This window comes from Corvus kubaryi, unplaced genomic scaffold (genome assembly GCF_017639235.1).
Source record: "Corvus kubaryi isolate FWS band 111438036 unplaced genomic scaffold, C.kubaryi_AGA036_p1.0 133, whole genome shotgun sequence".
NCBI lineage: Eukaryota > Metazoa > Chordata > Aves > Passeriformes > Corvidae > Corvus > Corvus kubaryi.
The window spans coordinates 26,967,747-26,993,114 of record NW_024580667.1 but is presented as its reverse complement, the minus strand read 5'-3'; the positions used below and the strand labels follow the sequence as shown (position 1 = coordinate 26,993,114).

At 41.9% G+C, this 25,368-nt stretch overlaps 1 protein-coding gene across 1 annotated transcript; it reads right to left on the bottom strand.

The window, feature by feature from the left end:
- Window positions 1–5,796: 5,796 nt before the first annotated feature.
- On the bottom strand, window positions 5,797–24,444 carry CHST10 (carbohydrate sulfotransferase 10). Its single transcript, XM_042040532.1, has 6 exons — window positions 24,336–24,444; window positions 19,478–19,612; window positions 16,646–16,743; window positions 13,714–13,948; window positions 11,365–11,470; window positions 5,797–9,489 (listed from the first exon to the last, which is right to left on the bottom strand). The coding sequence occupies exons 2-6, from the start codon at window positions 19,575–19,577 to the stop codon at window positions 8,952–8,954; spliced, it is 1,077 nt and encodes a 358-aa protein (XP_041896466.1). The 5' UTR covers window positions 19,578–19,612; window positions 24,336–24,444; the 3' UTR covers window positions 5,797–8,951.
- Between the last annotated feature and the right edge of the window lie 924 nt (window positions 24,445–25,368).

Sequence of the window (25,368 nt, the reverse complement as noted above, 5' to 3'; positions counted from 1 at the left end):
GCATGGAAGTCCAGGTTCCCTGACACTCTGCCCTCTCAGGTGGAGCAGAGACTCCACTAGATCTTTCTGTACCTTTAGCTCAAGTGAAATGCCTAGCAGCCTTAGTGTGTTTCAGAATAATACTTTACAAGGAAAGGCCTCAAATACATGTTAAAGTTTCATATGGCAAATCAAAGTACTGCTCGCAGTCTGGAGCATTAGGTTGCTCCGGACTGCAAACACACCCCATATGATTTGTGTGCCAGGGAAAAATTAAAATAATGCATCAAAACAAGCTCTTGACAGTATTCCATGTACCCTGTGTTAGCTCTAAGCACTGGCAGCCTACATGCTAAGTTCACTCTGCATGATTGAACCCAGAGGTTACAATTCTCTTTTAAAGGTATCTGCTGATAATAAAACCATAAATATTTTAGTTCTGCTCTGTCTCCTACAGGAACTTTTCACCTTTTCTAAACATGTTACAAATACCTTCAGTACTTTGCCTCATAGCAAAAGTTTTGTTTGTAGGGCTCAGTCATCAATAAAGCTTATTTGGTATGATATTCCCTCAGCAATAGCTTCATGTCTGACAACGGCAGCTCCCTGCTGCAAAAAAGTGCTCTTTATTCTCCTCTTCAGGGACATGAAAGAGGAGGTGGACTGAAGATTCATGATTCATTTTCCAGAGGAGATACCTGTTTGAATGGGATCAGCAGAGCCTGCAGCAGTGATGCCTTGCAGAGGTCCTTCTGAGCAATGACATCTCTGTGCACTGTGCCATGCTGACAGTCAAGTCACTCAGGCCATTTAGAGATGGGATTTCTGGATTTGGAGTCTGGTTGCACCATGCTGTCTAACCTCTCCCTTGGATTAGGAGGGAAAGAGGCCAGGGATCCCAAAGACTTTAAATGAAGAATTTACTCCATGAGACTCTTTACCTCCCCTCTAGTTCTCTACCAAGTCACTTCTGTTCGTATCAAACATCAACTCAAACATGGACAGGGGAAACACCATAAGCTCTCCACAGGAACCATTTTCTTTCCACTAAAGAAAATGTCAGGGAATTGTCACTGTGCTCTTGGCTTCTTTCAAAATTTGACATTTCTTTCACCATCTCCAAACGTGATTAAGAAGTGCTAAAGAAGAAAAGAAGACAACATCTCCCCAGATATATAACCCATGTCACGGCATACAAGACTGAGCTGAATGTATGTGGCTGTGCAAGATTGGCCCCATTTGCCTCTGTGGATCCTTCCCCTTCCAGTCAGATCACCCAGCATTCAGGCACCAGCCCTGCTGTGCGCTGTCCTCGCAGCCACAGCTCACTGGACTGAGAGAAGACATGCGACCTGAGGATAGCTGGGAGCTGGGATTGTCAGGGGAGACCATCTTGCTCTCTACAACTACCTGAAAGGAGGTTGGTCTCTTCTCCCATGTAACAAGTGACAGAACAAGAGAAAATGGCCTCAAGGTGTGACAGGAAAAAAAATTCTTCACTGAAAGGGTTGTCAAGCTCTGGAACAGGCTGCCCAGGGAAGTGGTAGGGTTACCATCCCTGGAAGTATTTAAAATCCGCGTAGCTGTGGCACTCACAGACATGGTTTAGTGATGACCTGGCAGTGTTACTTTAATGGTTGGACTCCATGACCTTAGAGGTCTTCTCCAGCCTAAACAAGTCTACAAAGTCAAGGCCTCTGCTGCTTGAACAGGCAGTGGCATAGCAGCCTGTTATTATTTTGCTCTCTTTGTATATACCAAAATGACAACACACAGCCTCAGGGTAAGAAACCTCCTCCTATTTTCCAGCCTCAGCTGGCTCCTGGCCAACTCAAACTGGTTTGTCTTTGTGACTGCATTGTCTTCTGGCTTGCCTCCTTCTCTGGATGTGAGATTCTCTCACTACTTCATTTGTCCCAGTACAGGTTTAGACACCTATTATAGCCCCCTCTCCTTTCTCAGGCTGAACAAGTTGTGGTCGTTCTGCTCAAACACCAGCAGCTCTGCAACTCTGCAAGCTCCCCAGAGTCACAGCTGATAAGAACTGGAAATGGGGTCAAGGCAAGGCCTCTCCACAGCCTTGGTCACCGTACTAATTTTTATTGGCCACTACTGGAAATACTTACCTGGATGCATGCAGAATCAGGTGGTAGCTTTCTCACAGCCATGTTACACTGCTGGCTTGTAGTTCTTCATCAAAGCCTTCACACTGTCCTTCCGGTGTACCCACAGTCAAATTACACATTTTCCAATGCAAAGTGCTTAAACGGTTTCAACTAGAAGCTGCAGAAAAGAGTTCCCAAAATAATAGAGGTATGAAATTTCTGCCAACACTACTTTAGAACAGGAGAGGAGTACACAAGACAAATCTACCATGCTGTATTTTAAGACCCAAATCCACAAGTAAGAGGATTACAATAAAAAAGCATCGCTATCTAATGAAGTTATTTTTCTCTGACTGGCATGCAATCATATGACAGATCCTTACATGGAGATAGAAGTAATGCACCTAAGTTGCTTTCCATCAGAATGGCATTTCCAATGATCTATTAAGTCAACTCTAAACCCACAAAAACCAATTATAATTTACTGCAGTACCTTGCTGTCAACAGAGATGGATCTAAACAGTGTTCTAAGATTAAAACCTGATAAAAACACTGTTATCACTGGTCATCTTCCAGAAAAGTAAAATCATGTTTATACTCTCCAGTAGACAAGAGAATTAAGGAACACACTGTTACTGCTCAGAAAGGAAGGAAATAACACCTTTGCTCCATCTTTGCTATGCAGTACTGTAACACTTGATGGAACAAAGGTCTCACCTGTAAGAATCTTTCCTGATTCTATCAGAGAAGAGCAAGTGTATGCAAGCATGCAGCTGAGACACTGAGAAACCCAGCTAAACTACACAGCATGCTTCCCATAAGGCCAAGAACCTATGTCCTAAAAGCTGTCAAACATGAGTATACAAGAAGGAGCAAAAGGTTTGGAACTGTGAAAGGGGGTGTGGAAGCCCCTTCCTCATGCTGCTTCTTTCTTTCCTGCTGTAACACTGTTCCTAATCCCTTCCCTCTTACACATTTCTAAATCTGTAGCTTTAACCACAAATACGTACCCTAGCAGGTTTTACAGCAAAGAACTAGACTGAAAAGATAATAAAAGGAAGCAGATGCTGTAGATGGAAGCAGCATACAAATAAAGGTCTGCTTTGGAGTCCTGTTCTCTCCAGAGTATTTGCTGACTCCTCTTGCTCATTGCCTTTTCACAAGTGCCACAGCATTGCAGAGAACAGTCAGAAATGAAAGAAACTGAGCAAGAGTAGAGTTGACTCTTACTCTACAAAATATGTACAGAAGAATGAAAGCAAAGTAAGTGGATCCAAAGTGAAGCTTTGTGGTATGGTAGACTTCAGATTTTACTTGCTGTAAAACCTTACTCAAAACATAAGAACAAAGAAGCCAAATACAGAACAGTGATCATTTTTCTGTAAGTGAATTTCTGCCCAACACATGAAACATCTAAGAAGTAACCTATGCAATCTTAATGTTTCAGTCACCACAAGTTCATTCATGATTGATAAAAACTCCCCTGTATTTTTCTTGAGTTTCTCAAAATTACAGAGAACATTTTGTATTTCCTACAGCCTCTTCCACCCTTCTGACAAGAGAAGAATGATGTATCCTAATGCGGTGTATTGTCCAAAGACCTCTCAGGACACAGGAAAGAAAACTGAATAAAGCAGAAAGGCTGCAGAGAAGAGGAAAAAAGGATGTTCAAAAGAAAATGTTCCTATTTCTTAAATCACAGCAGGTGCATAACACTTGGTTGTTTAGAGAGCTAATTATCCCACAAGAGCTTTTTCTACTTGTATGCTTCCAGTATAGCTATGCATTTTTCCTAGATGAGATCCACTTACTTAGGCACAATTGGGAGCTTTGGCTAGCTTCTCAGTATTAAATCACTTTGCAGAGCACCTACAGGATGCTCTATGATTGCAGTTTACCCTCCCATTTGCAGATTTGCTTTGGTCCTGCAAACTGCTCAGAAATTATTTGTACACATCCAGGGCAGTTGGCATGTTTCTGTTAAGAGTGGGTACTGCATTTCCAGGGGTGCAGCCTTCAGAATTATTTTTTCATTACTTCCTTCCCACCTTTTTTTTTTTCTTTCCTCCTTTCTGTGATTTCAAACAGACACCCACAGTAGATGCTTCACACTTTTCAGCCTGCCATGTGCATGCTGTCCCATCACCATCTGCTCCTCTGGCATGCACATACATGCTATGGGGAGCACGCTTGCTCCCCTGACACCTCCCAGAAAGCTTCGGCAACTCTCCTTCAACATCTCCAGGGGCCTTAAAAATACCACCTATGGCTCTTTTCAGCATTGCTGTCACAGACTTTGTCTTGCTTGGGCTTACCAGTCTGGAATATCTAACAGGACAGCTCCTTTTTGTGACTCAAAGCAAACACACATCTTTTTTTCCCATTCACTCCTGCCTGGATTAAAAGGGGAAATGATGATTTTACAGCAGGAAGACCCAAACAGCACCATTTTCGTGCTTACACCAGCCAGTTGTCATCAGCTGCATGGCTGCAGGCTTAATACTGCTCTCTTCATAAGGGAAATGTCTCCTGCTGCATAGCAAAACAGGCTGCAGGCCTTTCAAAGCTGCTCTGGTGGCGAGATGAGTCACCTCAGGCTACTGCCACACACAGGAAACCAAGCTGACAGCTCAGCTGCACACAATTGCATTAAAAGCACAAAAATAGAGATTTATACAAGGCAGCACCAAAGCTGGCTGCACACATCAGTGTGAGCCGAAGAGCCTCCAGGAGGGAGGCACTCTGCTCACCAGCCCAAGCACCTGCAAGGCTTTGCTGCTAATAGGATCATTTCCTTCTAAAACCTTCCCCATGGCAGCAGCCCAGGAACACGCACAGCTAAGTTAGGCTGAAAGGGAATTTTCCACCACCCACAAGCCTCTTTCTACCTCGCATAAATCTTCTCAAGCATAGGCCACACCAGCCTCTGCATATGACATGTAACAAGTAATTGGACACGATAAATCTCCAGGAACCAACTCCTATGTCAAGTTTCCTTTACACCCTCACATTTCAAATAAGCACATGTTGACTTTACACCTCCTTCCAGGTCCCTTCATGTTGCTATAACAATAGGATGGGGGCTTAGCATAAATCACTACACGGCCATTAAGCAGAAAGATCATTCCCTCTCTCTCTCTCTGTCAATTAAGCGATATCAGATACAGGCATATACACTGACAAGAAGACATCCTTTTTCATCTGAGAAAATAAGCTTAAGCAATCCCTATATAATCACTCTTTTTCCCAGCAAGCTTTCTGGAGCACAGATAAGATCAAAGGCTGCTTTCCCAGCCAACAAAGTTATTAACACCTCAAGGAAAAAGTGATGTTACACAAAAGCCAGAGCTGTCTGATGGCTTCCTTAATCTGAGGATGGAGACATGTGGAGCAGCAGGGAGCCTTACCCCAGTACAAACAGGGCAGCATCTGCGCATGAATCAGAAAACAACACGCTTTTTGGGGAAGAATACATATTTTCAAGACATTTTCTTTGACAGAACAGTGCCCAAAATAAAAAAAATGCACATGTATTTTTAACTACAGAAAAACATCTTCATGGCACGCAATCAGAAAGCACAGCAGACAATGCGCTGCCTGCTGAAGTTAAGAGGAAAGGAGATAGGTTTTACCGTAAAGTTGTTTCACAAGCAAGTGAATTCTGAATCCATTTTCACAAGACAAACCCTCTTACCCCCAAGATCTCAAAAAATCCAGTCAGCTCAATTTTATTACGAACATGAAGATAACAGACCCATGGAATACATTTTAATTTAATTTTTGTCTTTGTTAGCTGGGAAAAGAGGCCAAACTGTAGGGAGTACTAGGGAAGGGAGTCCATTAGAAATTAGGAGCTCCATACAAGCAGATACAGTAAAACTGTTCCCTGTCTTTACTTTCGCTAAAGCCAACATACAGCATGGACTCTGATGTACAAAGAATGTTTTTCCTCCTATTTTCAAGAAAATTACTTCAACTCACTACCCCTTGACTTTCCTTTGTAAAATGTGGCTAGAATGGGCCAAAGGATTCAAAAGCTGCTGAGGAGAGACAACAAAAAGAGACGGAGATGTACAAAGTAAGGACATGAATTTGTTTCCTGAAGCTGTAACAATAATAAGAAAGGAGAAAGAATAATCTGGGCCAGCAGTTCCAAAAATATGACATAAGTATCATCTGCAGTTTGAAAGCGGTATGCAAATGACATCTGAACAGCCAAACTATGTTTGTGCATGCCACTGAGACTACATTTGTAAAAGCCTTGTGCAGAGTACAGTCAAGCTAAAACAAACCACTAGCATTTAATTCATCATAACTAGCATGGCAAGAGCCTCCTCCCTAACACAGCACACTCTGACCCTCCTACCTGCACTACACCAATTTAAGGAGAGCCCTACCACACCTTGCCAGTGACCATCACGGTATCTAAGGCTCTTCAAGAGACATGCCAAAATCGCATCATTGTTACTTCAGCCATGTAAGGAAAGAAAACCTCCACTCTTCTAGAAAGAAAATATAGCTCAGAAACATGGAACTGAAAGGAGAAACATTGCATTTGAATTGAAGAAATGGTAGCATGCATTCCAGTTCCAGCCTGAAAAGCCTGGGAACATGGACATGGGAGAGGATTATGCATCTCTGCCTAGGTCAGTCCATAGCTCTATTCACAGATGCCCAAGAGAAATCAATGCAGAGAAAGCTATCAGAGAAAATTATTATTACTTAATATTTATGCAGCACTTTCCACCTGGCAATTTTTAGGCAAGCAATACATTAAGTAATTTACCAAGAAAAAGAAAAACATACATTGGCCTTCTTTGTGATCCGTAGCTCGTGCTTTCAGAGGAAAACAATTCTACTTTATTAAACTTTAAGGCCTGAATTTACTACACGATTCACTGTTACATTTTAAATTGGTAGCGAGGTAATCAATCAGGTTATTAGCTCCAAAATGCATTTAACAGTGCATTTTGATAAGTTCCCATATTAAGAAAACCACAGAAAAAGCTGGAGCTGTTAACATCTTTTTTATCATTGGTTAAGAACAAGTTAGGGCACTGTAATTGTTGCTAAAAAAATCAAAGCAAACCAACCTGAAAAATATCCCACCTTCCAACTTTGCCACCCTGGATTATTCTCTTGCCAATGATGCCCAGTTAGTGATTCTCCCTTATTTCAATTCATCTGTTGAGATCCTTCTGAAATCATTTCCAGCTACAACAGGGCTTCCTTTTTGTGGGCAGCAGCACATGTCAGCTTGGCACAGCTTTCCTTTTACACAAATGCAAGATGCTTCCTTGTGTTAATACAGAAAGCTATCAAAAACATACAGTGGCTGGATTTAAAAGCAGATTCCATAGCACTGGCTGTCATTAGCATTTCTAGCCAGCAACATTATCTGAAAATAAATCTTTTGGGGCTATGATTTAAAAAATACTGTTCACATGCTCACTGCCAACAGAGCAATTCCTGTATTTCAGATATTTGGTCCATCTCTCCTCTATGGCCTGTGGGATGAAGTGGCAGCACACTGATTTTTATTGCTGGTGAACTCAGACAAGAGACTGCTCTTTATAAGACACAATACAAGCACAAGCAACTATGATGGCTGCATCCACTCAATTCAGATCTCTTTTTTTTTTTTAATGCATAAAATGGGTACATGAATTTAGGTGACATTCAAACCTTTGGCAAATAGCCAATCCACCACATCAGTAACATAAATATTGGTCATTTTTGACTTGGGATACCATGGCATGAATCACTGAAAAAATCAGGGACTCATCTTGTCTCCTTCTCTCCTTTAGCAGTAGGGAGATGAATTTCCAGAGGGGGATAAACTTTTTGTTCTCTGAGGTACTCAACTGAGCAAGGCTGGATACAAGAAAAAGGTGGATCGTTAACCCAAGTAAGCAGCTCTTTAATATGACATCTTGCTTTTGTAACTTCTTTATTAATCTTAACTGTTAGAAGACAAGTTAAATTGCGTGAGAGCATCTTGTGATTATTATATGTGCTCCCACAGATACAACTGATACTTTAAATTAATTTTCCTTAAAGTTTCCTTAGCAGTTTTGTATTTCTTCTATGCTCTGCTTGCAGCTGGTATTCCCACATAACTTACATAGCCAGGAGTCAAATAATCTCTTGAAAATCAAAAGTAGAACTATGAGGCTCAATACATCAGTAGTAAATACAGTAAACACTTGACAAAAATACAGACACAACTGGGGTGTGGAACCAGTTCATTTTCTTACATCTCTAAAAGCTTCTGTCTAATTAGGTTCATTTTTTGACAAACAAGAATGGGATTAGATCAGCATTATTGTTATTATAGCAGTCACATGACAGAACCTAGATGGTTATATTTGTCAAGCATTTGATCAATTTCTAGTCCTGTACTGGCCTCTCCTTAACAAAGCTCATGGGAGACTACATGACTTTCTCATGAGCAGGAATCATCATGTTTACCCACATGTCAGGGTTAACCCACAGTGGAATCACCATCTTTATAAATACTTCACAACATTTCAAAAATGGCCTTCTGTCTGGGAGGAGAGGAAGATCATAGCCCATTTGTTCTCCCTCTTTTTTCTTGGAGGGAAAAGGGGAGAAGTCAAATTCTGTATTTCAGATAACAGAGACATAATTCCTAACAAATTGCAATGTCATGTACTGAAAACGTGGTCAGGAAACAACAACTATAAGCCCCTACTTGTTCATATGACAAATATTTCACTGAAAGGTGGAGCAACATCAAAAAGCTAGAAAACAAATGGTCATTCTCAGCTCTGTCAGTGTTGCAGCTGGTATTCACGCAGGTTTAGATTAATCCATGAGACACTTTTTCATATCTCATCCCAGGTGTCAGTTAAGCAAGAAATCAGGCTCACGATAACCAAAGAGTTTAAAATCGCCTTCAAATCGTGCATAGAGGCGTCTTATGTCTCTCTTGCTAATTCCTGAAAAATACCGCTCTACTTTTGTTCTGTTGTACACTGTTATGCCTGGTGGGATGGTGGGGTATGACACCAAGTGGTCTATGCCAGCTGCTTTCAAGATATATGGAGCATCGTCCTCCAGGGTCTCGTGGTGTCCAATCACACTGTATGTGATTTCACAGGGAGCACAAAGTTCCACATATGTTACCCAGTGAATGATGTGGTCACCAAACTGAACATCCAGCCATCGGTGATTCGGGTCACCCAGGTAGCGCACAAAATCCTCAAACTGCAGCCCTTTGGTCTCTGTGCGATTCTTTCTGTATTTACGAATGATGCCAGGAGCAATTTCATGCCGGTACCAAGGTTCGAACCGAGGATTGTGCACAAACTTGTCTTTAAATGCAGAAATAAGTCTTTCAAATGGATCTCTAACAATAAAAAACTTGAAGTATAAATTCAGTCTAAACAGAGGAAGAAAAAAAATTAAAGAATTAAGGAAAGTGTTTAGCACATACTTTAAAAATGTACATAAACTCTGAACACAGCCACAGCAATGTGAATCTCAGAGCACTTGCATAGTCTATCAGTATTATAATCAATAGGACCAGAAATACCATTTCTGTCTTCTTACTAGCAGTTTTTGCATACAGGACAAAGAGGAAATAGTTTACCCCAGTTTCTACATTTTTTTCAAACTGGAGGAGTTTAGTTTATCTCAATCCGTATAAACAGGAGACGAAAGATGCAGAGAACTCCAAGTCAAAGACATATGTTATGCCATGTGATCGAGCTCAAAAAGCAAAATACATAAGGGCATGGGGAAAAGTGCATTGCTGAAGCTAAATGCATACAGAAGGCTGCATTTTTCACTGGCAGGCAGTTAGATAAATTGCTGCTTAAGTTTAAAAAAAAAAAAAGTATTTTATTTGATGTTTTGTCATGTTTTCAATAACGGCTGAGAACACTATTGAGACCACATGTTTCAACAGTGAAACATGTGACCACAGTTTTCAAATGAATTTCACGTATTACTGTGATACTGTAATATGTAATATTCTGTAGTCAGATTATCTGTAGGAGAAGTAAATTGAAAACAAAGCTTATTTCAATAAATAACTAAGAAAAGAGATTGAGAGCCCAATCCTCACTGAAATAAGGATGGACTGGATGTGGATGGACTCTTTTCAGCCTCTAGAGCACTTGAATCATACTTCAGATTCTCCTGACTTACTCCTAGCCAGGCAGGGCTAGATAGAGGTCAGCAAACTACATCAACAGATCCACACCATCCTGCTTTCCATACCTAAAACTCTGGTAATTTCATGTTACACACCTGCAGCATAGCTTCCATGCTGAGCAGAGAATGCAGCAACCCAAGCAATAGTGGCATTCAATTTCATATCCTAACTAGGGCGCACTCCTAGGTGAACAGTGTTCAGGGCTGCACTCAGGGAGGGAGAACAGATCCCCTTTCTCAAGAAAACAGTGACAATACTTTGCTTTGCACAGTATCAATCCAATCAACTGACCCCAATTCTACAGGCAGAGCTGTGATAAATGTCCTTGTGCCACTGCATGCAACAAAAAACCTTGGGCTGAGCTCTACTGACATCTGACACATGTATAAGGGCTTGAGTCTTCAGAATGGCATAATGCACACAAACCCCATGCAGGCACAGGCTTACACATGTTCACTGTCATCTTATGTCCTGTTCTGTCCATGTTGCCACCCCTTACAGGGATTATATATGGCACAGGCTCCAGTAGAGATGAGAGCAGGCACAGTTAAAGATCTAGCCAAAGTAATGTAGAAGTTCTATTGCAGAGTATTTTTTGGCTCTGAAAATAACTAGAAGCACTTGAACAGGAAGACAAAAGTGGTTCAGCTGAATGGAAAATATTGTGGGGCTAAGAAGCACTAACAATTTAAATCTAACCAGTTCAATCCCAGTAATTAAGTCTGCTGCAACGACAATCTTACCCGTAGGCAGTAAGGTTTACCATGCAAGATATCAGGAATGGGCTGTCCAATTAAACCTTCAGTTCTGAAGGTCAACTATCTAACAACTAGGTATGCACTGAATTACAGAAACCTTATATCCAAGGAGTTGGTTGGCTCAGCTAACTATACCACAAATTACACTGGTGTTCTCCTTCAAAGCCAGTAGGAAGGCAGACACAGCAACATCTGTGAGGGTAACAGAATAGTGCCATAATACAAGTGGTGGAGCAGAAACTCTGCTGTCCTCAGTTTCAGATGCAGACTTCAGCTGTACCCTTGATTGCTCATAACACCACTGACCTCAACCCCGTCCCTCATCAGAAGGGCCACTTACCGTTTTTTAATTTCAGAGTCACTGAAAGAGGACAAGCGTGGAAGGCCATTCTTCTCATGATCATGTACAATGTTTTCTGGGATCTCTTCTATGGAAGAAAATGCTCCTAGACAAATCAAAATGACAGAGCAAGTGATTCATTCAAGGGAAAAAGCAGTGAGTATAAGCAAGCATGTGTGCCTTTGGCTGACAGTTTTATGTCTTTCTCTTTTCTTTATTTTTACCATTTAAAGTTACTATGTTTAAAACTGTTAAATTATGAGAGATTCTGACTGCAAAGCGGAAACCTGCTAAAATTCTTTAGGGTATATGACATCAAGGTCCAAGACCAAATGGCCCCGAAATTCTCAGAAAAGCATATTATGCAAATTTCATCAACAATTATGTCTAAGCCTGTAACTCCTCACATGTCAGTGTCCCCATTCCCTTTCCCTCTGCCTGCCCATGCAAATGGAGGAAGACTTTAAGGATTAACTCAGACGAAGGAACCAGCTTTTTGGCTGAGTTTCAACCACCAACAAAAATAAATGCTATGAGCTGCTTTTGGAACTGCTTCAATGCAAAAGTACTTTGCTGTCAGGATCTATAAAGTTTTTTTAACAAGTATGCTGTGCTGAAACAAAAATTCCAATCAGAGAATACTCCACAGATTAAAAGGCACTAAAATTAACAACAAAAAGTCTCCAGATACTAATTTCTGCAAGCACATAAGCTGACAAGAAAAATAATGTCACTTAACTCTGCTGCGTTCATTTTAATATCCTGATCCAGGAAAGTTTTATGACCTTGAGAAACATCTCATGTGGCCCCTTGGGCTTTAGGCATAAGCCTTCACACAACAGCATCATTTCAGAGTATCAACCTGCAACAAGCACAGGGTGCTACAAAACAAGCCCGTTAGGTGAAAGTCTCTACAGCCTTCTCGTTTCCAGAACTGAAGCGAATAATACACACCAGTCAGCTGCTCAGTTTTCCAATTTTTTTTTCCTGGAGGGGGCAGGGCATGACAGGTGGGGACTGGAGTTGTATTTTAGCAATTTCATGTTTTCAACTGTATTTTTTGGTACTACAGGTAACTCACATGTGGACAACGGATGTCAGATTAGACAGCCTCAGGAACCGATACCTTGCATTTATTCAGAGAACATATTCAGTACAAGCAGTAGCAGAGTTACCCCCCCCACAGTGCCACAGCTGCATTTCCCCATCCTGAATCTCCAAATACCACTTAGGTATTTGAACATAAATTATTCCCCCTCAAGTATGAGCCCTGCCTTCTGAAACTACCCAAAGAGGAGAAAGTTAGATCAACCACAGCAGTAGCCTTCATCAGCAGACACCAGTGCACTTAAGTGGCAGCTTAAGGCAAAAGGGACCAGTGTTTATGGGGAAACAATTTTTTATCATTATCTAACATGATAGGAAACTCAAGGTGGAAAGTTCCCTGCTTTTAAGATGTGAGTTATCCTCCACTTGGCGCAGCCAATATATCCCTGCCCATCCTGAGGCGTTCTTTGCATGTTATCTTTTAAATGCTGATAAGAGAGGTACTTCTAATGTCCTCATACAGCTCCATATTTAGTACTTAGAGTGTGACTTTCATAGGTACTAAGACACATGCACACACATAGGTATGGGTGTATCTCTGCTAGATTTTTAGCTCACATCCATAGATCAAGGATGAAACAAACATTAAAGTTTTTAACGTTAGTACTGCTTGCTAGAAAAATTTTGCTGAGGCACACAGTTCATTTGCTTATTTTTCAAACATACTCATCCCTTTATTCCTTCTTTCACCATTTTTTATAACATAACTTTGGTGAGCAAACTATTGCATTAAGCACCTCAGAATCTTCGTAACTCTTAAGATGGTTCACTGATAGAACATACACAAGATTTCAGCAATATAGACCAACAGCACCTGCCAAGTTTTAACTGGCTTTCTTCATAGCTAAGATCTCTAGTTAAAAGTCACTGGCCTTTAGTCAGAAATTTCATATTATTGCTACTTAGGAATTACGATACCTTGTCATATACTTTCAAATTCTGTAAATTAGTGCACCCCTTCAAAGATCAGAAACCTACCTACCACATGCATATGGGGACTCTGTCATGACTCAAATAACTTTTGAGCCAAGAAATAACAATACTTATTTTTACAGAAAGAATAGATCTCATTTTAAGGGGATATTTTGAAAGGACTAGAAACAACTGTGATAAATGCAAAGCTGAAATTAAGTATCAGTGTACAGAAATGCAGAAAGAATCCATTTTAGTTGCCCCAGTTAGAGCAATTCTGTTTCCTCCTGCTCTTCAAAGAAACCCACACACCCATGGAAGAGTAGATACCATTTAAAACAATCAAGACTTTTTTCCACTGAGTGTTGCCCACTTTCGGCGTCTGACAAAACAGGATCTTGTGCTTGTCACACACAAATATTCGGTCCAAGACGAACTTGGAAACTGCAGTATGAGAGAGATCTCTCAATGCAGTGTCTCTGCAGACATTCCTGAGAAGCTCGAGTCTTTCCATATGAACCAGGGGTTGGTGGATCAGACTTCCTGAAAAAGCTTTTCCAGTTGGCTTTATGAAATGCAGAGGAGAAAGAAAAAACAAAAGTGAAAGATTTCAGTTTTCAGATCAAATTCTCAGGTATAAAAATCCCCAAACTACGCACCCTAATGACTCCCAGATTCATGATTAAAACATTGCTATGTATTAATTAAAGGAGTAGCCCACAGTTTGCTTTCTGCGCTGCTGCTATACATTGTTTCAACTCTTAAGACATTACATGGTAGTATACAGTAGTAAGAGCTTTTCCATACAACAATTTAAGTCTGCTGCACAGCAGCAGTGTCTTATCTGTGTGGATAAAACATGCTTTGATCAAATACTGGAACTCCCACAGAGTTCCAACAACCTGTAAGAAAGCTTCTGAGAGGTTAGGACAGGAATTTCAACATAAATTATGCTTTAAACTCTGAGAAAATGGGGCTGACCCATGGTGTGATTCTTGGGGACATCCTGTGCAGAGTTAAGAGTTGGACTCGATGATCCTTGCGGGTCCCTTCCAACTCAGAATATTTTGTGACCCATCTGGCAGGGAAAGAATTTAGGATAAAAATTCTGTGTTGTTGTTTGCTAGCACCTGTAGGCATTCACTGTTTCCATTTATCCAAGTTGAAATAAAATCAGGTGAATAAAAATGTGAACAATGAGCATCAGTGTGACAAATGAAAGAAGTAGCAGGATACCTCTCCCCAAAAATGGATGAGCTGTTTCACACGTCTCATTTTCTGAGACTTAGATGGGAACCACAACCACCTCTTGCCTCACAACTAGTGCAGTGAGAGGAAAAAGCAGCTTCTCTGATTAAGAGGTGATGGGAAAGCTTAAATTTCTACTGACAAATTTTCACCTTTCCACTAACTGAATGGCAATCCCCAATATCAATACAGACTAAGGCATGAACTGATTGAGACCAACCCTACCAAGGACTTGGGGATACTGATGAGTGAAAAATTGGTATGTGCTGGCAGTGTGTACTTGCAGCCCAGAAAGCCAACTGCACCATGGGCTGCATAAAAAAGCACTGTGGCCCGCAGGTCAAAGGAGGTGATTCTCCCCCTGTACTCTGCTCTACTGCCACCTGGAGTGCTGCATGCAGCCCTGGGGCCTCAGCACAGGAAAGACCTGGACCTGTGAAGGGAAGGTTCAGAGGAGGCCATGAAGATGGTCCGACATGGAGCACCTCTCCTACGAAGACAGGCTGAGACAGCTGTGGCTGTTCAGCCTGGAGAAGAAAAGGCTCCAGGAAAACCTCACTGCCACCTTTCAATGCCCACAAGGGGTTTTTAAGAAAGACAGAGAAACTTTTTACAAAGGCCTGTAGTGACAAGACAGGGGTAATGGTTTTCAACTGAAAAAAGATAGGTTTAGACATTAGGAAGGAATTTTTTCCTATGAGGGTGGTCAGGCACTAGAACAGGTTACCCAGAGAAGCTGTAGATGGTCCAGCCGAGAAATATTCAAGGCCAGGTTGGATGGGGCTCTGAGCAACCTGTTCTAATGAAGGGTGTCCCTGTCCACGGCAGACGAGCTGGAACTAGATGATCTTCAAAGGTCTCTTAGAACTCAAACCATTCTGTGATTCTATGATTTTAGGTACAGCATCCAAGTTACAGATGAAAAAGGAATTATTTTTGTCCCAAGCTTCCACAAGGAAAAAAATATTCTCCTTTTTCTGTTTGTTACTCTTCTTCAATATCCCCTGCTCAGAATGCGATCTGAACAGTCTGTCAGATTATTTTATCTGTCCAAACAATTCTTTCTGCATGCAACCAAAATTAATGTTGTTATTCTACATTTCATGCTGTCAGGAAGCCAAGAGGGAATTGGTTTAGATCCAGAAACCTTATTATCCTCTTCCATACTAGTAAAGAAAGCATTTAAAACTCACTACACATATCTGCCAATCTTCCACTGAATGAAGTGTTTTTCCCAAGTATTTTGAGGGTAACTTAAATTTCATGTTTTTGAAAAATGAAAGCAAAAAGAGTCGTGTTTATACAACTAACCTATGTTCCATGCTGCATCATAAAAATACTTTAAATATAAGATGACTTACATACTAATGCAAAAAAAAAAAGAAAAAAAATTGGGATTTAGCCCACTCTGCAAATGGTCTCAAATTTACATTTGTATAAAGGATTTTCAGAGTTTCCGTGTCAATCTGCTGAAAGCACGGAACTATGCATCCAAAAGATCAACTAGTATTGATTACTATTGTGTTTATATTCTACTTTGGAAAAATGCTGAAATGTGACACATAAAGAGCACAAAAGATGAAAAAGAAATTGACACTGATAAAAAGAAACAGAGAGATTGGGCAGAGATCTAAGAGAATAGAGAAGACACAGGCCTGCCCTCACAACCTGATCTCTATGGCAAGACAGAACTTGAGTAATCCAAAACTGGGCCATTATATTAAAAAGGCTAACAAAAATGACTGTTCTGACTTGATAAAGGAATACTGTAACAATTTTCTCCTAGAAATGGAAACACATTAAGTTCAATCATTCAGATGAAACAAGACAGCAGGTTACCGTGACAAACCAGCTCTGTGAAGTTAAAATGAATTCTGTTGGCTCTATCTAAATAGAACAGTCTGAATAAGTAATTCCTGTCTATCAATTCACCTTAACATCAGGAAGCCCTTCCTTAAGCTCTTATTTTTTTCTACTCTTTAACACACATAACCCTTATCTCAACAGTATGCACCTGGAATTCTTCAGGCCAATGTTTTTCCTCTGGCACATGTACCTCCTCCACTTTTGTCACAGCTGTCAGTATCAATGGCTCTTGCTTGGCACCATAGCCTAAAGAAGGAAGAGAGATAACAGCATTACAGAAGATGAGGAGAAGGCAACTATTTCTGCTTTACAACTAAAACACATGAACTTTACGTTCTGTATTAAGCTTACAAAACATTAGAATTTGTTTCTACATGGAAAGGCACTAGACAAGACAGGCACAAACTATGAATATTTTAAAGGATGTACTCTGTGGGAATTTTGGATGCAACTTCATTTGAGTTTTATCAAAGAAATATGCCCATCATCTTTTACTTGGTTTTTTTGGTTGTTTGTTTTGTTTTTTTCTAAAAACTGTGCAGATAGACATCAAAATCTTGAATCCAAATATCGCAATTGATAGACAATTTGGTCTAACAATATGGACTTGTGCATAGGAGATTTATATTTTCAATAAAAAACAATCTATCAGGTTTCTCTCTCCCCTTGCACTAGTAGAAATGTTTCTTCTTCTGTAAACTATTAAACTTACAAGAAGAAGTGTTGTTACAGACACCCTTTTATTTCTGTGGTACTCTAAGTAAGCACCTATAACCAACAGTAAAGAAAGATCCCCCCTTTCTTTGTTACTGGACCAATGGCCTTCCTTAGAGATTCTCACAACAACAACAAACTCTGCTCATACTCTTGTTCCTTTTATTGGTTTTAGGGCAGCTAATAGTTTGAGACCAATTTAAAGCATGTAAGGGAAGAACCCTTTTCATCTTTTGCATTTAGTATGGTACAGAAAAACCAAAAAATAACACAAGGTTATAGCTTTAGTCTACACATTGCAGAAAGATCAAAAATAATTTAAAGCAGCTTTCGCTAACTACAAAGCAAAAAGAACACGATTTCTCTCTGAAAATTTATTTCCATCTATATTGGATTACTTTTCCCTTCATACAGATTCTTCTATGAATAATGTTTCTTCATCTGCATCCACAGGGGCTTACCGCTTTATGGTTGAGAAAATGTGTGTACTGCCTATGTCCTTTTCTTCAGGGAGTACTCTGCCTACACTGGATTTTAACAAAGGGCACGCATGGAAAAGCAAGTTAAAACTGAAAGCAATGTAAGCATTCAAGCACTGTAATTATTGCTGTGCGCAGACTTACTTCATGGTATTCTTCTGGAAAATACAAGTAATCCGATTCAGCTAAACTGTTTTTCACTATCATTGTGTAAAAGCATGCCTGTAGATGCTACAGAAACTTGCTCCTTAAGAAGTTCCTACTGTTCATGCACCCAGGACATTAGTAAAAGGCTTAAACAAAAGAACATTGATTCATTGAGCATCTGCTGGTTTTATTCTATCTGCTAAGAAGACACATCCAAATAAGAAGAATTTCTGACAAGTCATATTTTATTAAGTCTAGAAGAGCTTCTCCAGGATTTACCATCCTGTTTGGACTTTCTCCAAAATTCTGTTGGTATATTCAAAGTATTTCCCTTCATTAGTTCTAGTACACTCCAACACATATATACACTTAACCACAGTCATGCCTTTGCAGGACAAGCTTAAGAACTCATATATCATCTGGTTAGAGAGCTATTTAAAAGGAATGGAAGATTCAGCATAGAAAAAAATAAAAAAGAGAAAAAACTCGGCAAGCCAAGATAAAAAAAAGCAAGTAAATGCAGAGGGTATGCTGTAGTAATTATTTTTTTAAACTACATTTTAATTTTCCTGACAAATTCTGATGAAAAGAACCACTCAAAGAACACCTGAGCTGGGAAACGAGTTGGCATAGAGTGAAATACTGGAAGATATAACTACCTAACGTAAGACTAGCTGATTTGCAGATGTACCAGGACAGAACAGCCGGGTCCAAGGAAAGCTAAGTTAGTCTACAGTTCTCCTCTGCAAGATTTGCTGAATAAATCTCCACATAGATGCGTACTATTTATAAAGGTACACCTAATGTACTTACCCCTTATCAAGTTATTGAAAAATATGGCACCTAGTATCAGTGCTTCAAAAGTTACTTTTTTTTTGCGTATCTTAGGAAGATTCAGAAACACAGACCTCTTAAGACTGTAAGTCATATCATCACCTTCACCCAAAACTCTGAGTAGGATGGCTTTGTAAGAGCAGCTCCCCAGCAGACAGAAAACTAAAATGCTAGGTGGTGTCATCAAATGGCTTAAATTCTTCATCATCTTAATAACATCTCAGCTACTTAAGCTAAGCAAAAGCCTGTAAGCTGTTTACAAGTCAAACAGCAGGTGATAAAACTGAATGCAAGAAGCAGGGCAGAGGTGGCTAGGCAAAGTGCATTGCAAATGAAATAAAACTTTCCACAAGTTTTACATAATACCTCTGCCACAAGACAAGCAGTCACAAGGAGACAGAAACTAGTATCATGTGAAATGAACTCTTCAATATCTTCTGAGTCCCTTTTAACTTTAAACAGGTAATAGTACTCTGTTGTTTTTGCACAACTCCTACCCCTAGTAAATCAAGATACTGACACTAATTGTATTTGAAAAAGCAGACCTACCAAAACAGTACTGTCAAACATGATCCCTCCTGTTCTTAACCATCAAAACCCCCACCATGACATTAGACTTGCAGACTTCTAGCAAGGAAAGAAGGAGCTGAATATCAGCACTGTCACTTCTAGAAATTTAGTTGTTCTGTTCTCAGTCCTGCTGAAGAAGTAGTAACATGCCAAGAACTACTTTTCATAGAAAAGAGTATTTGTGTGAAGCACTATTCAATTTTCTGTTTCACATTAAACATTAAAGCTGAACTTACCATCTGGGTCTTTAAAAGTCAGTGTGATAAACTTGCTAGCAACCATGAACATGAATATCACCCAAAAGCATGCAGCTAGCAGCAGCCACTGGTGGTGCATGTTGTCAGATGTGAGCCATATAAAGTTGGCACTTCCTGTTTGAAAGAGAAAAGATTGAAACACTAGTTATTTTTGCTACAGTTTAGAAAAATACTTTCTATAACCTAAAAGAAAAAACTTTAATACGTATGTGTGTCGTAAAACACAGCAGTAGATTTCACTTTTTACTTTTTGCCCATTCAGTCATATTTTTAACCAGTGTTAAGGCTGAGGCAATGTAACCACTGACTGCTATCAAAAGGAGGCTTCACTTCTTCACCCCTGTGTACACATTCCCAGCCTCCTGATTGTGCTGAGAATAGCACTGGCTGGCTGACTGCTCGGGGAGACAGATCAGCAAAACCCATGATTTTTTTAAAGAAGAGTTTATTTTTTGATTCAGCTTAGCAAGACAGCCCAATGCAGAAAAGGAAGGGAGCATGAAGAACGCTGTGCTCTCAGTGGTAGATGTAACATTAATACTGTTCTTGGTTATCCCAAGTCAGCTTATGACACATAACATGGACTCTTCCCCTGCCCGGCCTACAGAAGCTACCAAGCTGCAATGCTAAGCTTAACCTGGCCAAATATTTTTCGTTTTCCTTGCAGCAGTGCCTACTACCTGTAGCTGTATCCCTGCCTCAAAGACACAACTTTCTCAGGAGTGCAGGAAGGGTTACCCAAACAGTTGAGACTGCAGCTTCAATGTGCAAAGAAACCACCCACAGGAACAGACTGAATACATGCAGTTTTATCCTGATTTTTGAAACTGCAATCCTAATAAATTATTTTCCATGACTGTAAGTTAAGATTAAATATAAGGAAACCGATGATAAAAAGGATTGAAGCTCCCAGCCACTAAGAGAAATGGAAAATGTTAAGCTGTATCTTTTGCTGAATTGCCAGCTTCTGATGGGCAATACACACAGGGGTGGAATCAGGCATCTGTGAAGCTCCACTACAAATAAAAAACAACCCACAACCAAAACCTAGAAAAACACAGCTCTATTGTCTCTACTGTTGCTGGAGAGGTAAGACACCTGAGGGGCTGAACTCAAAAGAAAAAGAGCGAATGCTTCCTTCTGAGGACGTATGCAACACAACATCAGAACACTTAACTGAAGAGGACCTAATACAAAAATCTCATACAATTACATCCTCACAGCAATCCTGTAACTACCAATAGGATCAAACTCAGTCCTAAAGTAGCCACACGCAACTTCAGTGAGAGTCACAACTGCATGGTTTGTGATCACAATTTCTACACAGCCATTTGAGTGAATTGCCAAGGAATGTAAGAAATGCCCTCATTCCCAGTTATGATGCTAAAAAATGTTAGTTAATACTTCTAAGGAAGCGTTTATTAAGTTTTTCAGTCATATACCAGTATTCCATCTTCTTCATTCCCACAAAGCATCAATAACAAAAGTAAGATACTACTGCTACAGGTGCCAATTGCTTTTCCAACTAGTTTTTGCCTTCCAGCAATATAAATGTTTCCAGGAAGAGTTCTCTCCACAGCTGACAGCAGTGAACCATCTTCAGGATATGCTGAAAGTCTGTGCAGGCAGTCAAGCAGTTCAAAACACATTTGGGACCCAAATGATGTATTCAAAATGGGTAAGAGGAGGTAAAGAACTGAGTATCTCCAGTTAAAGGGAAAAATATTTAGCTAGGGTGCCAGTGTTCAGGCCTACTTTTATTTTCTCGGTGCAGCATTTTTCAGCTTGGCTTCTGAAAGTTCCCTTCTTTCCCCCTCTTCTTTCATGAGTTCATTTTTAAGTACTTCTAAAAACACCACACCTAGGTATCAACTGTCTTTTGGACACTTAGAGGTGCTGTGACCTCCATTAAGACAATGTTTGTCATCTCCTGTTTTTTGCTGCAATTCCCTGGCTCACAACTGAGCATGCCATGTCCAAAACATGTTTATTCTTCATGATCTGGAAGACTGTTGACCAGGAAAGGCAAATACGGTATGAATTCCATCAGACTTTTCAGTCTGGCCTCTTTTCAGCTAAGCAGTTCAAAAGTTATTCCCAACCTACCACTGCACTAGTGCAAAGCCTACCCTAAGATTCATGCTGAAAACCACCAGGTCTCAAAGGTCCTCATTTTTCAGTCTGCCATGAAATGCACCATCTTCCACTTAGGCACTGAGATTTGTCACCTTTACTTTCAGACATCACATTCATTTCCAACTCTCACAGATGACAGAATTCAGACTGACTATCAAGACACAAAAATGTAGAAACAACATTTTTTACTTTTTAGGTAGCTCTGCTAAAACCATGAGAACCGTTCAACATTCTAAACACAATGCAGCGGGCTGACAGAAGCTTGCAGAGAACACTCTGCAGGAGGAAAATCTCTAACCATCAGCTACGGGCTTTTCAGAGGTATAATGAAAGGTCTGGGCCAAACCTCTCTGCCCAACTCAGTATATTTGTTCTACATAAAGCAGGGTAGAAACAGCCTCCAACATTCGTAGCATCCCTGCTAGTCTGCCCACTTTTATAATGGTGACGGATGCACACCATTCAGTAAGAAGTATTGATCTATATCCCCTTATGTAATTTATGTATTGGATTTCTAAGAAATTGTGTTAAGTCACATGGGAAATGCAGTTTCCATGTGCTCTGACCTGAAATGCAGTTAGTGTAGACAGGACCCTGCTGCCAGGTCCTGTGCTGTAAGGACAGGAGAGCATTTCAGCCAAAGTCACCTACAAGCAGTACAGTTCTCACCTCAAGCACAGGGCTTAGAGAGTAGGAAGGGGTCAGAACTGCAGCCACATCCATAGGAACCACCACTTCTACCCTTGAAGACGTGGAAGCTGAGAGGAAAACATTAAGCAGTTTTGTCTACTCTTTTTTTTTTTAATGTGCACAGGAAATCTGCAACCATACCCACGAATGTAAGAGCCTTGTCAGAGGATCTGTCATAATGTAATTATGATGTTACTACAGTTACTCACTTCTAGCATCCTAAAGTACATCTGTATCAGCAGCACATCACCCATCTCAAGAAGCAGAACTCTTCAAAGTTACAGACAGAAGTACCTCAACATGCTCACTTAAATGCAATGATCAGTACTTTGTAAAAAAATAATGTGTTTATGTTGTTTCTCTGTCTCTACCTTAATATTTTTATTGTTTTCACATAGGGCAATTGCATTTCCTATTTTATCTCCAACCTTACTGCATTTCTGTTGCTTCTCTTGCACTTATTTTCTAGTAAATACAAGTACTAGCTTCTGTTTTTCCTCTTTAATAGTTTCCTTCAGCTTCCAAAACAGTCTTCTATTTCTGGTTGTCTAAAACACAATTTTTCTTTACAAGTAGAAAAAAATGAGAAATATGTTGACGGTTTAGTCCATTTTCTCACAAGGAAATACACAGAGTTTTCTGGTTACTCTTTCTCCCTCTTATTGCAATTCTACACTTTTTAGGAGTGATCTCAAAACTCCTGTCCCTACCCATTCCTCTGTCCTTCCCCCTCAGGGCTACCACAAACTGCCACATAACCCTCAGATTAGCCAGATGAAGAGTTTTGCATGAGAAAAAATGGGATCACCAACACACACACAAACATAAACCAAAGATCAAGACACAGAGTTGCAGGCTTGACCCGTTGCCTGCAAGTAACCTGCTACCTCCAATAAACACTCATTCTTTGCACAAGACCACTGTCTTCAAGTGACTGATGGGACAAAGTGCGAAAGATTTAAGCAGCATTAAAACTCAGTGCAGTCTCTGCTCCGCAGCTTATGCTGCTTGCATAGGGGCTCCTTGGCAGGACAGTCCTTGCACGCATCGTGAATGCAGTGACACGCCAGGAGGCTCAAACTCCCAACTGCGTGCCCTATCAGCACATGATTAATGACGTAACTAGAAATGGAACTGGTAAGGAAAGCAGCAACTAACTGGGACACCTAAGCCATTTTCATCAATGCTTCCTTTGTGTTATCTTACAGGTAAGAAAATCTGGCCAATTTGTTAAATTTAAAAATATTCCTGACTAATATCTATCACAGACGGTCCTTTGGCAAGTTGCGTGGTGCTAGTAAATGTTGTAACATACATCGTAACAGGCTGGTTCTTTCCTAAGGCTTTGCTCCTCCCGAGGGCACTGACAGGCCTGTGCGTCTGCTCTTCCAGCTCCGGCTGGGGCGCCGAGCGCTGCCTGCGCACGCAGCTCACCTGTCAGCGGGATGTGAACCGAGGCCCGGGGCAGCAGCGCCTGCACCAGCTTCGTGACCCACCTCAGCCCGGGGCAGGCCCGGCGTGTGCCGGTGTCGCGGCCCCGGGCTGCGCCGGGACCCTGCCTCCCCTCCGTACGCCGTGCCCTGACAGACACCAGCTCCCACTCCAGCGAGCGCTCCATGCTCTTCACAGCTGGGAAGGGCAGCGGCTCCTCTGTCCCCTGCATCCAGGCTTCCTGGGTGCTCCATTCATTCCATAAGAGCAGAGCGGTCCCCGCCAAGAAGAGGGGACAGGGCCGTGCTCTGACCGGCAGGGGACGAGCCGAGGTAATGGCCAGCCCCAGCCCGGCTCCGGACGCAAGGACCTGGGCTGAACAGACATAAACTTTTCCCGTTCTGGAGGAGGACGACGAAGCTGGGCGGGCTTCCCCTCACCCCCAGGAGGGACGGACGACACATGCCCGCAGCGCCCGCTGGCTTCCCCGCCCAACCCGGGATGCCGGAGGAGCCTGTGCCCGGGGCTGGCGGCCGCCAGGCCTCCCCCCGTGGCCCTCCCCAGCCCCTCCCCGGCTTACCGGCCCTCCAGCGCCGCTGCCCGCGGCCCCGGCCCACGGCGGCGGGGTCCCGCCTCACTCGGCAGCACGGCCGGCCCGCTCGGGCAGCCCCGGCTGTCGGCGCATCCCCCCCGCCCGGCTGCGGGCGGCGGAGGCGCCTCCCCGGCCCCGCTCAGCCCCTGCCGCCGCCGCCCGGCCCTGCTGCCGCCGCCTCCATTTCCTCCCAGGGCCGCGGGCAGGCCCCAGCCCCGCCGCCGGGAAGGGGAGGAAGGTGAAGGCCGCCGCGGGGACGGCTCGGTTCGGCTGCGAGAAGACGCAGCGCCGCACCCGGCCGCCCGAAGGCGGGAGGGAAGGAGGGAGGGTTGGGCAGCTCTGCCGTCCTCTCCCCGCCTCTTCCCTCCTTCCCCTCAAGTGTGGCTTTCCGGCTGGACTCACATATAATACACGTGTATACGTGTGTTTGGGTTGTTGCGGTTTTTTTTTTTTTTAACGGCTAAAACATCTTTCGTAGGTCACTAATGCTCCTGTTTAAAAAAACCATATAGATGTGGAAATCACAGAACCATTAATATTGGAACAGACCTCTAGGATCTTCGAGTCCAACCGTTTCCCCAGCACTGCCAAGGCCACCACTAAACCGTGTCCCCGAGGGTCACATCCATATGGGTGCTGTGGGAAGGTGATTGCACCGCTGCCCTGGGCAGTCTGCACCCATGTTTGACAACCCTTTCCACAAAGAAATTTTCCCAAAAACCTGACCTAGATCTCCTCTGGTGCAATTTGAGCCTGTTTCCTCTGGACCCATCACTTGTACTTAGGAGATGAAATCGATCGTTGCTCGGCTACAGCTTCCTGTTAGGGAGTTGTAGAGATCAAGAGTCCCTTTCCATGTGACTCTTCCTCCCTGATGTTTCTCCAAACACTTCTTACTATTTCTTCAATTGTCTGAGGCCCACCATCAGGCAGGAAAGTTGCCCTTGGCCAGGCAGGAATGAAAAAAAAATGTAAAAGCAGCTGGCAGAGCCAGGCATTGCCCAACGCCTCACCCTGACGC